At 37.4% G+C, this 15,639-nt stretch overlaps 1 protein-coding gene across 4 annotated transcripts in view; it reads right to left on the reverse strand.

Annotated features, from left to right (window-relative positions):
- LOC120632698 (furin-like protease 1) overlaps nt 1-15,639 on the reverse strand; it is a 248,215-nt gene that overhangs the window by 38,963 nt on the left and 193,613 nt on the right. For all 4 annotated transcript variants that reach the window (XM_039902670.1, XM_039902669.1, XM_039902668.1 and 1 more), the window contains exon 6: nt 6,498-6,663. In XM_039902670.1, the coding sequence (XP_039758604.1) occupies nt 6,498-6,663 (166 nt within the window). The remainder of the gene's footprint in view (nt 1-6,497; nt 6,664-15,639) is intronic.

The following is a 15,639-nucleotide window of genomic DNA, read 5'->3' on the forward strand; positions in this document are numbered from 1 at the left end:
CGGGTTAATCTGCTGCTTGACTAGGTCTTTAGAAATGACATCCGTACTCCAAGTTCCCGTACTTCATATGTCCAGCGACTCCGCCTCAATGTCGTGTATCCGGTGTATCAATCGAATTGGGGGTCTACCAACACTGCGCTTTCAAGTGCGGGCTCTCCATTACAACAGAGTGCCTAATGTCCATCGGTCCTTTTTGCTATGGAGAGTGTGCTAATAAGAATTAACTAAACTCAGTATATTGCCCGTAAGTTTTAGCTGAGCTGCATTTTATTTTAGTGTTATTAACATATTATGTTTAATAACACATGAGTCTCTAAGTATGGTGAAGAAAGCCGCCAAATTGTATACTTTTTGTTAAATTTTTATTTATAATTTTACTATATGTTGATGTGGTGTACAATAAAAGTGTACTCATTCATTCATTCATTCAAAGCCACAAGAAATAGCGCTAAAGAGTTGACATCGATCAGTAAGGTGCATTTCATATTATGATAATATAACATTTCTGTACCTCCGCGGTGGATCCTTCGGTGATCAGCTAGTTATTATTATATTGAAGACAAGACAGCTGGCGTGTTACAAAACCCGGCAAAAACCCATGTTTCTTCGACCCCATAGATAAACGAGTCAATAAAATACTCGTTATTTATCAAACACGCTTGCCTGAATACATATTGGGAATATCGAGTCCCATTTGTTCCCCGTTCGAACAGTTACCCGGGTTAGGGGAGCTTTTTTTCGAGACTATCGGTAATCCCTGCAAAAATGGAATTTAATCCCTATGAAAACTGGTTATGCCGAACGAAGCTGGCGAATAAAAGGCTATTAAAACCTTTTTCTGTATCAAAAAATCTCAACAAAATATTACGTAACCTCGACCAGTAACATATTAATGGAAACCTCACGAATATTATGATTGTGTAGTGAGATTAAATATACATTATTTGAATATTATTTTTGTATTGTGCCGTGTGGTGACGGCATATCACAACTGTATATCATATATGTACTCTTCCCAAGGGTACGAGGCGATTAAGGAAAACGGAAAACGGGCAGCAGCGTCGTCTGTCCTACTACCATCCTGAGATCTGTTTGGGACGGCATATCGTTGGAACAGCAGCTCCGACATCACCGGAAAGAAATCAGGCGCAAGACTGTCAGTTTAACGTGCTCTACAACGCACGGGGGTGAATGAACGCCAATTTCCAAACTCCGGTTTGGTACTAAAAATTTATTTTTAGAAAAACCCGATATTGTTCATTGGTCCTACGCATAGATAGAACCCAGATCGTGATTCAGTGAAACATGCTTACCAATATACCAGCGAAGCAGTTTATGACCTAGTTTATCGTGAGTAGGGCAAACGTAATATTTTACGACGCGAGTGTAAAAGGTTTTAGATTCAATTACATACATCACCCGCAACACAATAGTAGATTGTTAAATGTGAGTGAATACCACTCATTTACGCTCGAGTTTTAGTTTTAGGGTGAAATTAGGTGGCTTTCCAGATTTATAGGTGCTACAATTTATTAAATATCGCATTTCTGAAAGGAAACCTTAGATTTCTTTTTATTTTACTAAAAAACGGACTGTCAAGTTCAAAGGTTGCTTATCGTTATAGCAGTTTCAGTCCATGGTCTTCTCGCGAAAAGCTTCGACCAACATCTTAAGAAGCTTTTGCTTGGTTGTTGGATCAAGGGTCGGATACAGAAGGCAGTAGTCCTTGAAACGGCGCGTATTGTGAGGAGGTTCCTCACTCTGGAGCCCTGACCGCCGGTTGCTTGGACATTCAAAAGCCCCGCAAGCGGAGGGTGGATGTTTTTTTTTATATACATTTTTAATAGTGTTTTTTGTTTTATAAGCATTGTTAAGAATTAAAAAAAAATTAAAATCAATAAATGATGGAATAGAAAAATAACAATTTTATTTCTGTTCTTACGATAACAAAAAAAAACTAAATAAACCTTCGACCTTTTAAACGAGATAACAAGCCGATAATAATATCTAAGGGCCCCGAGGTTTTTGGATCGTACAGAAAGCACCTTTCGGGTCAAGTTAATGAAGAGACTGAGATTTAATCAATGTATAATGCTTAGATTAAAGCGGATAAAATTAAGCCAATTAACTTATTGAAGGTACTGTAATTATGATCTCATTTTCTTAGTTACTAGCAGAATGTGATTACGTCTACGCCATGTTAGGGTAGCATTCTTATAAATTACACGAAATTCGTATAGTGAATATTTTAATTCTTTGATCCAAGAGTAGTAAGGTGGTTCGTCATCATCGTCATCATATCAACCTCCCACAATGACAAGGAGTTAATGCCTTAGTCAACCACGCTGGCCCAGTGTTGATTGGTGGACTTCACACACCTTTGAGAACATTATGGGGAACTCTCAAGCATATTTTAGCAGTGTGCTTGCCTACCCACATACAATAAATAAATAAATATACTACGACAGTACACACATCGCCATCTAGTCCCAAAGTAAGCGTAGTGTTATGGGTACTAAGATAACTGATGAATAATTTTTATGAATAATATACATAAATACTTATAATATATAGATAAACACCCAGACACTGAAAAACATTTATGTCCATCACACAAATATTGACCAGTTGTGGGAAACGAACCCACGGCCTTGGACTCAGAAAGCAGGGTCGCTGCCCACTGCGCCAATTGGCCGTCGATTATATATTTATGAATAATAATAATAATAATAATAATTCTTTATTTGGTAACTATGACCCACTTACACTATTATAGAACAGAATAATAATTAAAAACAGTAATAATCAAAAACTAAAAAAAAAAACTTACGTGAGATATTAATATTAAATATACAAAATAATTACATATTAGAATTTCTGCCTCCAGGCAGCCCTACATTAAGTTTAATATAAAGTTTGTAAATTGGAGAGTCGTATTTGTTGATGTCTTCAATGACAGCAAGAAAACTGTTGCGATTGGTTGGGATTGGTATCGAGTCGATGACAGTCTTAGCTTACCGCTGTATGTAATAATAGTACTTAATGTAGTTATACCTTATGTACAGAGAGGCATATTCGCCCAGCGAATCATCTCTTATAAAAAGGATAAAAAAAAGAAACTCTCAAGCCTGCAGCTTTCCTCGCGATGTTTCCTTCATCGGTGAAGCAAGTAATATTTCAATTGCTTAAACATATAAATTAGAAAACTTAGAGGTGCGTGCCGGGGATCGAAGCCGGTCACTCCGAAAATTAGGAAGAAGCTCTAACCACTGAGCTGTATAACCGCTTTTTTTAACCACACGGCTTACTAACTTTAATTAGCACGTATAAAAAGTAGGTAAACAGTTTCACTCTGTAAATCTACTCCTACATCATTTCGCAGCGAAAAAAAAGCATTAATGTGATTCCAATTAAAATAAACATAAAAGCACTCGCACATAAAAGGTATAATAGGTATAATACGTGCGCATAATTAGACGTATCTGGGTCAAAATGGGGACAACGCTCATTGCCGGCTTGCTTGCATGTGCGAATAATTAATTAGAACTGAAATTACTTCTACCTATTTTTAAGGAACGCATGGATTAATTTGAACATCAATTAAATACACAACATGATCTTGACTGGCTTAGAAGTAAATGACAATCATTGGTAACAACTTATCACCCGCACTTTGGAATGGAAGGTTTTTGCTTATGTTTATAAATAGGTTTCTTTATTTCTAAATTGCATGACTTCAGAAAAAACTAAAAACTGACTCTGAAGTCAGTTTTTGTTTTAAGTGGAGACCGCGGTAAGTCCAACGAAGAAAGTATCACCAACTCTTCTCTTTCCGCAGGTGTCATACGAGATATAACTGAGAACTGGCAGCAGCGTTCTCTGTGCTACTACTACTATAAACTGCGATCAGCAGCCCGTCTGCTCAGCGTATTAAGGGCAAATGTTCCCGCTGGGATAGGCCTTTAGTGCAGCAGTGGACTGTACCGTAGAGGCTGTGATAATGAAAGCGGAGACATCAGTTAAGAAAGCATTTTATTGAAATCTACATCTAGGGGAGTAAAATGGAGATTTTTATATACAACGTGTAAATGAAAACCGAAATAGTGCTTCAGAGGCTCTAGAGGTACATTATGTACCGTCTCTGGGACTTATGTGCGAAAACAAAACCTAATAGTGTTAGAGTAAACCACTGCAATAGTTTTTACTGGAAGAAATCGGCTACAGCCATCACATGCAAAATTAAAATCATGCGACTCCGGTCACTTAACTAGGTATACGTCGCATAGCGTAGGTATTATGCACGTGTCGGTCTTTTACCTTCAATAGGGTTGTCACTAGTTAACACTTAAAATGTTTTGAATTCGTTTGTATGGAAAAATAAGCAGATAAACTAAAGTTAGCCTTATACAGACAGAAAAAGGTTTCACCGCGGAAAATTTAATTGATCTTACGAATAAACAAAAATTGTACTCTGTCGAAGATCCTACTAATATATCATATTATAAATGTGAAAGTGTGGATGATTGTTACTGAACCACGCAAAAAGGGCTAAGCGGATTTTGATGAAATTTAGCATGCATGTAGCCTTTGACATGCAAAAGAAAATAGGCTACCTTTTATCCCGATTCCTAAAGCAATTCCCGCGGGAAAATTGAAAATTGTTTACGAGCTAAGCTTTACACGAAGACGAACGAACGACAGACGAAGTCGCGGGTAGAAGCTAAGTAATTCTGTAAACACAATTTTAAAATTTACATACTCGTACCTTTAAACTGATAATTAAAAAATCTTTAACGTTTCGAACTGAATAACGCCTGAAACCCAATTACGTTCTAGTGCACTACACTTGATAAACGAGAATAACGTACTCCACTGAACTCGACTTAACAAGCCTTTATCCCACGCCTTTATCCCAATTTGACAGTACAAAGTGAGTTATAAGCGGCAACAACCTTCCCCTGGAATATCTGTATCCAATACGTACCTATATACAAGAAGGGTTCTAGGATTAGGTAGCGGTGATAGCCGATAGCCCAGTGGGTAGAACTTCGACTTCACTTTTGGGGGACCGAGTTCGAATCCCAGCGCGAACCTCTAACTTTTCTAAGGTGCGTTTTAAATAATTAATATATCATTTTTTAATATATCATTATTGCTTCAGCGGTCCTAAGAGTTCTTTATAATGTTGTCGTATGGCAAGCGAGGTGGATTACGGCCTAAACACTTCTCATTGTGGGAGAAGACCCTTGCTCTTTAGTGGACCGGTAATGGGTTTATATGATGACGATATGTAAAGAGCTTAGGGCCAAAACACATACATACGATACAACGTCGCATCTTGCGCACCTTGTGATGCTGTCTCTCGATGCGATGTCGTTACGTAGAAATCTACGACGAGCCGTGCATCGTAGAAAATCGAGTTGAGTTTATTCAGATAATCCACAATACGATTTCTTAATGTAATTTTATGTATACTTTTTTTAGCATATTTTATGCTTTTATAAGCACTTTTGCAAAGTTAAGTATGCCTGTTTGTAGCGATTCGCCACCGGTTCGAAAGGCAAAATCTGACGAGAAGAAGCCGGCGAGAAACTCAGCAGTTTCTGTTTTCCAACTTTAACTATTTGCAATTTAACATGAACTTTGAAAACATATGTATGTAGCCAAGGACAACTTATCTTATGATAACCATCAGTATGTGATTATATGTAATAATAATATATTAAAGCATATCAACCTGCATTAGAACATTCTTGTCATTATTTTCCAATCCGGGGTAGCGGTGATAAAAAGTTTATGCGACTAAATCACAACGAGCAGTGGACCTTACAAGAGACCTACAAGTATGTCCGAGGTCGACTTCCATCGATCGAGTTATACCCACGTGCCTAAGTTACAGCAACACGTATAGCATTCAATTGAACTTTGCCGGGATCGTACTTTGACAGCATTAAGTTAACGATTAACTACATTTCCTGGAAAACAGGTGTGCATATGCTTACCTTCCAAGATATTCAGAACAAATTAATTAGGTATACACTAGCGTGCAAAGTTTCATCAAGATGTTTAGCATTCATTTAAAGTTCAGACGCTTTGATCGCACTTTGACAGTGCTAAGTGAGTTAGTAGCTATAACTAACGCTCTAAACAGCCACAATGAAAACTTAGAATGTTCTTTGAATCTACATACTTAATGAGGAACGTAATTAGATATGCTAACTAGCGATGCATATTTCATCTTAATTTTGTTGTTCTGTCTGCCATATCCGCCATATTAGACGACGACTGTAGCGGCGGCCATCTTGGACCGTGGATGTTCATCAAACATAGCGACGGATACTCCAGACTGATTCAGCTTTAAAGAAAATAAAAAAACAAAATCCATATCGTTTTATTCCACAGACACACACACGTATATATACATACACAAACACACACACACTCACACAGGCACAGCCACGTCATGCGTCAGGGGTTTAAAAAAAATGCGAGTTTACCTCCAACACTAGCTTGAAATGCGACCCCAACAGCACACAGAGAATTGTTTGCAGTAGCAGCGACTTCTCCAGCACACCTCGTCCCATGTCGGTTTGAGTCGATCATGTCGTAGCGTGGCTGCGGATCCGAGTCGTACGAGTTCACGTCGTACGATGCCATTGGGTCCTGGAAATAGGGTTACAGTAAGGAACGACATATCAAGTAAACATGGTACAAGCTCTAAATGCTTTATTCTAATATTCTTGTATTGAGTGAATTTTAGTAGGGGGAAATCCTATGGGTTTGAGTCTTTGACGACCTCGACATGCTCGTGACGTATTACGCCAGAGACTTGTAGTAAATCGGCATGCGTAAATTTATATTTGCATTGTATATACCCGACTGTTTCATTCGCGTATTTGAGTTTTTGGATAGGTAAAATCTTGTGATTTCTCGTCACCGACATTCTGTTATAGCTATAAGTGAAGTTATGTTGACCACTTGGAAAGTTCTTGCTGTGATTGTGTTAATTTCGTGTCCGATAGTTATTATTTTAATTTCTTACAGTACAATAGTGAATACTTCTATCTAACGTGGGGCTCGCGTCGGTAGATGCACTTCAACCCTTCAGGATTTTTTCCGTCCTAAATCCGTTACTAATATATAAAAGTTAATACAAAGAGAGGTCGTCGAGGCGGGGCGATAAAATGTTTTTTTAAACGGGTAAATGCACAAAAATATTGCATTTAATTCCACCTAAGAGTTAAGACCTAATGGAGAAGCGAAATAATGAGATAAGAAATGTTGCGAGCGTGAAATGGTTTTCATTCTCTAGCAATATTTTTCCGTAAGTTACTATAACCGGGTCAAATGAGACTTGATCTGTGTGAGAAAAGTTTTATTCGCTCTAGTAAACCACCACGCCATCCATTGCTACGAGGATCGAAGTAACTTTTTTTCCTATCATCCCCTGTAGCAGGGTAGACAAAAAAAGGTTGGTTTCGGGAGGAAATGGTATTGTATATTAAAAAATATTAGCTGTGGTGCCAATTTCCGATAGCCAAATATTTAGCCAAATATAAATTGAATATTGAGAATGATTAAGATTGATATTTTGACATAATTGTTATGTAAAAAAACCTGTCAGAATTATTCTTCGAGTGGGTTATCCGACGATTGAAAAATCTGCCCCAAACAAACTGTCAAAGAATGTATAACCTTGATTAGGGCGTTGACCGACTTATGTGGTCATTCTTGATGTAAATCGATTCGATACTTTTTACTGTATTTTTAAAAAAAATCCGCAAAATAAAATACGCCTGGCGATACGGAGAGTTGAGAACTCAGTTAATATATCATGCTTAATTTCCATTAGTCGGCTTTGAGAGGCTTTGCGGTTACATCCTGTTGATGTGGATGAACTAAATTAATTTTGAGGACAAAATCTTAAAAGGATTTCTTGATGTTGCAAGATGTTTCTCAAGATTCTTAGTCTGAATATACAGTACGAAAACACAGCTTGTAAAGAAAAGGAGAATGGATGGTTTTCGAGTTCCAAAACACTGGATAAGACAGAGTCCAAACCCGTATTGGAACAGCGTGATAGGGTTTTACTTTAAAACCCTCTCTTTTATTGGAGAAGAGACCTTTGCCGAATAGCTGAATCAAGCTGACCATGGCCATTATGTTGAAGTATTTTTTATCCAATAAGCTCATGTATCTTTAGAAACGACCACAACACAATACTAAGTTCTGCTGGGCATGGGTATATTGTAGAGTTCCTAGAGTGTCTAGGAATTTCATAAGTGTTTCTTTGGTGCGTTTGATGTGTAAATGCATACTAAGAGTAAATACAAAAATTTAGTTTTTTTGTTTGTTTGAACGCGATGATTTCTGGAACTAAATTCGGATATGAAAAATCCCAAAATAAAAAAAAATAAGAAAGAACGCCTAGTGAAAATTAATAGCACGGGCGCGCGGGAGTAGAATAGCGGATGGAAGTTAGTAATGTGAATACATAAACTGTAGAGTAGGTAGTAATTCAATAGTTTTAATCCCGAAATAATCAACATTTTCAATCTAATTAATTAGGTATTTCACATATGATTATCGATAATCTGGGTTCTCAATTAGGTATAATTCCCTTGAATTATATACGGATTAGTACGTTCCGTAAATTCGCATTAACATTTACTCACAACCTGTGTTGTTACCTATTAGTATAAAGTAAATATCATTGCCCGTGTTAATATTACCAGGCACGTAACTATGTATGAACAAGGATACAAATGTTAACAGTTTCACAATCCAAATTAGCATAATTCCATAATAATCATTAGAATAGTGACGAAGTTTTGCTTTTGATACCGCTAACGGGGTGAATCCGAGATAATTTAATGATCCTTCCTTTTCTTGATAAGCGTTTCTTTATATTCTTTGGTGGAACGAGCAGTTGGTCAACATGTTGGTAACTAGAAAGCTATCACCTTTGGACAGAGTGGCACTTCACAGGGCATGAGAGGAACATGTCCCACAAAGTGCCGCTCAGTAAACGTCAAGCTGAGGCGTCGATATTAAGTCTGGCTCTCATTACATCAGACCGAAATACAGCAATTCTTCTTTGCGGCAGAAACATGCATGGCGGTAGTATTTCCCCGAAAAGGCTTTGTCACAAAATGCTCAACTATAACCTAACCCAACCTATTTATCAGATACTACCTAGAAAACTAAAACGATTCTTGAATTTGGATTTTGAAAACTTGAACAAATCACTATAAATAGCTATTTCAAGAACATGAAGTACAGAAAGTGGCTGACACATTTTTCCCAAAAAAAAAAAGAGAATAATACCCTTCCTAAGTCCAAATAATCTGCCGGTCGGTAGTTAGTTCACAGATTACCGCATTACACACATAACGGTAAATATTCACATTAATAAAGTCCATAAATACAGCGCCGACTGCGTGATTATTGCCGTTCAATGCAAATATTATTGCCAATTACAATAATTCAAAACGCGTATAGCTATGATTCAACAAGTATACAAATGTAGGTAGATAGAACTGCAAATTCGAATTGCAATACTCGTAGTTTGTTTCATTTTTGGATAGAAGAAGGCTTGACTTTGCGGCCGCATGCAACGTGTTGATTATGTATATTTATATTCTACCACGTAGATTTATGTGGTTGTCACGGAATAGTTTCCTAGTAGTACTAGCACAAAATGAGTTGGCGGGTTATAAAAATCGTGAAAGTGATCAACCAATCACCGACTACAGTCGCCACAAAACTGATATATATGCATTTACTAATTTCGGCATCGGCAGTTGGAGAGATTTATTTAAATTATCTATGTATTTGTATCTATACATTTTGGTATTTATGTATTTATAAAAACACTCTTGGCACTAACCCGTTCTCTTGCTGTAATTCCCGTCTACAAAGGTTGCCTGTGAAAGATAGCTTGCAGCAATAAGGCCGCATTTGCATGTTTACATTGTTATATAAACTCGACTGGAGTATAAACTCCTTACTGTTTCTTTTCCTGTATGTTATACGTTCAATAAAAGTTTCTTCTTCTTTTTCTTCTCAAATTGAATGGATAACTGTTATTTATATATGTACATATATATTTTTTAATTAGGCTGGAAGGACCTGCATGCAGGAAGATGGACTGATTGTCTGCCTCATAGTTCTAATGGCGGACAAACATATTAGCTTCTTCTATATATCATTAGGTCCTAGATTTGATTCTCAGGTTTAAAATGCATATAAAAAATTTCGTAATCGACAGGATTTGAAGAAGAAGAAACTTTTATTGAACGTATAACATACAGGAAAAGAAACAGTAAGGAGTTTATACTCCAGTCGAGTTTATATAACAATGTAAACATGCAAATGCGGCCTTATTGCTTCAAGCTATCTTTTACAGGCAACCTTTGTAGACGGGAATTACAGCAAGAGAACGGGTTAGTGCCAAGTGTTTTTATATTTACATAAATACCAAAATGTATAGATACAAATACATAGATAATTTAAATAAATATACGTTATATATTAATATAAAATATAAATTTATAACATACATAATATATATATAAGTAGATTTAAATAACAAGGCAAAATCTTTACGCACCACAAACATGACACTGAGCCGTAAGCTCTCCGCAACCGAGAATGACACGTACTTCAGCGAATACGGATTAAAAGCATGACACATAGCCTAGCCCTAAAAGATAAAAGGCCGTTTATGCAGCCATTCGTGCTACCACATATCGCAATGCCCACTGGCCTAATTACCCGCTTTTTCCGAACCCACGTACAGACAGATAAAAGCCCAACGCCAGATGAATCGTGTAATTTCAAACTCGGCCGCCTTTGTTCGTTAATGTCGCACTGTAAAGTTACAAAGCGGTTCAAACACGCTTTAAACACACGCCATAACGTTTTCGTATACGTTAATCACGTGAAATATGGCACTATCTAAGCTATAAACGGCTACAAAGCGGACCGGTTGGCTAGGATTCAACTGTGACTGGAATTGTTCAGCTAGAGAGATCAGTAGATAGCAATTTTTCATCGGCTTAACTTCAAGATAAAGCATTGTGTAAGTCAATAGTATCCGTAGTGTAGCTCAAATATATATATTCCATTCGATACGTACTAGCTTGCCCAGTTTATAATCTTTTACCACAAAATCATCAAAGTAGAAATAGCACAAAAAGATTTAAATAAACTTTATCGCTTTGGTATTAGTTTATCACTTGAAATATGGCACTATCTAGATTATAAACGGCTAAGTTCATGAGCGTAATTAGCTTCTGGCCTGGTGGAGAGACGATCGAAACAAACCCCTACCCCCCCGGTAGGGGCTTGGTTCGATCGTCCGCGGCTGTTTTGTGAAATTTTAGGGATTAAGAAGGAGATTATTTTGTCTCCCTGTCTGTCCGTATCTTGGCCGCCATACATTTTTTAAGAGAGTTCACAGTTTCTGTTCTGGGGGCAGTTACCCTCCCCTGTCCCCTCCCGAGTTCGCCCATGGCTAGGTTGGCTAGGATTCAACTAAAACTGGTATTCCTTGAATAGAGAAAGTAGAGAACAATTTTTTATTGCCTTTACTTCCAGAGAATTCATTGTGTAAGTCTAATGTTGGCATTAGCTAATAAGAAACTTATCTAGATCTCTGGTGCCTTATCGGCCGGTGAATAGCAGTAGCTTAGGTACAGTCTAAGGTGGTAGCGAACTAACCTGTAACCTAAAGTAGGATAGTCATGCACCTAATGGGTTTCTACGCGACATCGCACCGTAACACTAAAACACTTAGCGGCACGACTTTGTTGTTAAGGTGGCCACGGCCAAAGCGTCCCACTAGACCAGTCCAAAGAAAATTCTGAAATTAAAATTCCCAGATTGCCTCTGCCGGCAATCGAACCCGGTACCTCGTTCTTAAATTTACAGCTCTCATCGTTGCGCCAGAGAATTTGTCAAACATAGTCCTTAATTCCAGGAACAAGGGATTTTTTACATACTTATAAATATTTGTAGTTGTGATCGTACACTTTATAACAGTTACAATCGTATCATAACTTATTGCCTGTACAAAAATCTGCCAGAGGTACCCAATAAATATGGTGACAGGTCCGGAAAAACGTACACAATCACGCTGGGCTGCATGACTCACAGATAATTTACTAGTAGTTTAAGTTGAACACAACGATAGTGCGAGACAATGAACGAGTGGTGCCATCTAGTTTAAACTTTTAAGAACTAAGTCTGAAACATATTTTAATTTAATTATGAACAGTCCACTGCCGGAATAAAGCCAACTCCCAGCGGGTCGTTTTGCCCGTAATCACCACGCTGGGAATACGGTTTAGTGATTGCATAAGATAGTACTACTAGCACGAACGCTGCTACCCGTTCTTCGTTATATTCTTTTAGTCGCCTTGTACGATACCCGCGGGAATCCGATCTGCTGCCACAATACGGCACCTTTATTATTTTATTACACATTAATTAGGTAGTTAAATTAAATGGTGTGATTAAAGAAAAGATTTAAACAATAAAACTATGACAATTTTAAATTAAATAAAATATACATAATTTATTAATAGAGTAATTCATTAATCATTATTTCATTAATTATATAAATAATAAAGTTTTCCTTTAGTCGCGAATATTTTCATAAGTACTCGTAAGTAGCATAGTAGATCGACGACGATCGACTTGAATATTAATACTTTTACGCATTTATTATCAGGCTGTGATTGGATTTTAAGTGACGAGAATTATATAGTCTGCTCAAATAAATATCGCCCTTAGGTTATATTTCCATTCACATCGATATCACTTTGTATCGTTTCATTCAATTGGTACAGCTCAAAGCATTCAAAAAAAGAAGTTTTGATAACATTCTTTTCGCTTTTCTTGTTTTAATAAAAGCATTTTTCGCGTAAGTCCTCTGGTTTTTCAACCGTTTGCAAAACCCTTTGTACCCGATTCAAAACCGAGTTCCATGAATAACGCGATTTTCCACGTTCTGAGTTTTGGCATTTCATAACGAATAGGTCATCGATAAACCGTCTATCTGCTTGCTACCATCCACATACTCGTATGTCATGGTAGTGACATTGCGAGTCTGTTACAGCTGTATTTTGCAACGTCTGCACCAATTGCAATTCAGCTGCAGCGACTAAGATCATGAATGTCACTCCCGACTTCCGACTAAGGACGGCTGGTTATTTATTGTACGCTCTAGTACTGGGTAGCGAAGAAAGATTTGTACAAACAACCTCCTTTGACAACTGTACAGCAGCTTACAGTGTACAGTTACTTTAAATTGTCGGCTTCTTTTGGTTTAATTATGTTAGCTGTTTAAAATTTATTTACTTTAATTAATAACACGTTTTCATATCGTCTACGCGAATCAATCGATTTCATAGACATAATATTAATATGGGTGCATAAAACATAATTATTACGTCCAATTAGATTACATTATGCATTATTTTGGAAACCGAAATTGCAATGTTTAATTAAAATTTCAGTGCTAATGGTTGGCGATAACTGTTTTTGTTTTTAATACAGGTGCAAGCTTTATTGTAAACACACACACAAGCATTTCTAGTTCAAAAACAGTTTGTAAAAAGAACTACGTATATTATGGAGCTCAATGCAGAAGATATCACTTAAAATATAGAAATGATTCAGCGTAAAATCAGTTTTTGTAGCATGACCCTATAATATTATATTCTTTAATTAATTATAACGAAAGTTTGATGCACTTTTACTGATTATTAAGGAAACTTACCTACTACGGGTTATTATTATGATATTGCCAGTAGTATCGTAATACTGGTAGTAAGAACATAATAAACTAACTGCGGTATAAACAAGCAAATGAAAATGGGACGAAAATAATTGACTGCTAGGCACTAGTAGTTCTAGAGTTTTTTGTGACAGATTTCGTTCAGGGTCCACGTCATACTTATATCTGCCGCCAAGGAACAATGCTGCGTTCCCTAATAACGTGGTCGCTGCTATACTTAGTTATAGCCCGATGAAGCTTAACATCTAGCTTAACTTACTCCTCACGTTGATGGACACAGGGCAGCAACTTGTACGGGGTGTTTAAGCCATCAGCTTAAATAAAGGCATTTTTGTACCCCGCCACGCTGATCCACTGCGTCTCAAAATGACCGGGAATGAAGATTTGCGGCTTAACCAATTTCAGGGCTGGTACTGCAAACTTGTTGACAGAAACGTAAAACATAATTTCTCAACGACTTATTTTGAGCAATTTTGACCTGAATTATCAGGGTGGCCGTGGTAATACTGCATTGACCTAGTTAAATAATAAATAGGCCAAATAATCTTCTGTACCATTCGTTTCTGGGAAAGCACTTTAAGCGAACTGTCCCGTTTGCTACTTGATGATATTAAACGTTTTAATATAAATTTGATGGGTAGTAGACTTTTCTGTTGAGACATTTTCAGTATCATTCCGGTATCATTCGTCAATCCGCTTTGGAGCAGCGTTGTGGTTATGCTCCTGAGCCTTCTCTCCCAAATTGGATAATGATCATGATTATGATATGATATGATTCAACTAAAAACTTTGAACGGTTCGATTTTTAGAAATGGCTTCAAATTGGTTCGTTACGAAAATGACGTTGTAAGAAACTTTGAACGGTTCGATTTTTAGAAATGGCTTCGAATGGTTCGTAACGAAAATAACGTTGTAAGAAACTTTGAACGGTTCGATTTTTAGAAATGGCTTCGAATGGTTTGTAACGAAAATGACGTTGTAAGTCGTTTGAGGCTTTACTTTTCAATTACTGTAACTTTAACAGATCCATTATGGCTGCAACTACAGTTCCTGATTTTGTACGACTAAACGCGTTTTATAACTGCTAGTAGATAAATCTGTATTGCATCAAATGATCTACATTACCAAAATTAACATTTTGGTAATGTAGTTTCATAACTCAAAAGTTCTTTGAGTGTGTGAAGTCCTTCTGCTAGACTAAGTTTTAAAAAGGATCAATAAAACCTAGATAAGTGCGGCGTCAGCATATCAGAATATAGTTGTCTAACCCAACTCTTCCTGCGGGTGTCGTACGAGGCAAAAAAGTGAATATAACGGAGGACTGGCAGTCCTATGTGCTCAAACATCTACTGCGATCACAAACGCGCCTGCTCAGCGTGGTATTTGCAAACCCTCCAATTGGGAGTGGCCTTTAGGCAGTGGTCCGACCGCCGGCGAGAAACGACTAACTATCAGCGATTTTCTCAAGAAACGCACAATAAATGTACATTTTCGTGTTCCGTGAAAGAGATGCATATATTAAAAGTTGCTCTCTGTCTGCGATACTCTTTCAGCAATGCTCGCTCGCATGATGAATTACAGTGCGATAGCAAATAAATGGAAATCGCTCGTCGCACTTACACAGTCGCTTATAGCCCGGCGACAAAACTATCGAAACTACGCACTCGCATCTCGTTGATTGCCAACTCGTTTGCGTAGTTGTATAGTTTCTAGTTCTACTCGTTTGTCGTTCATCGTTGGCGGTCAGACCACTGCCTTAGTCCAGCAGTGGACTGTAATATGCTATTGATAGTAGCTAGTTTCGTAAACACAGGCAGGTCTAACATCGCGGTATA

This window comes from Pararge aegeria, chromosome 20, assembly GCF_905163445.1.
Source record: "Pararge aegeria chromosome 20, ilParAegt1.1, whole genome shotgun sequence".
Classification (NCBI taxonomy): Eukaryota; Metazoa; Arthropoda; class Insecta; order Lepidoptera; family Nymphalidae; genus Pararge; species Pararge aegeria.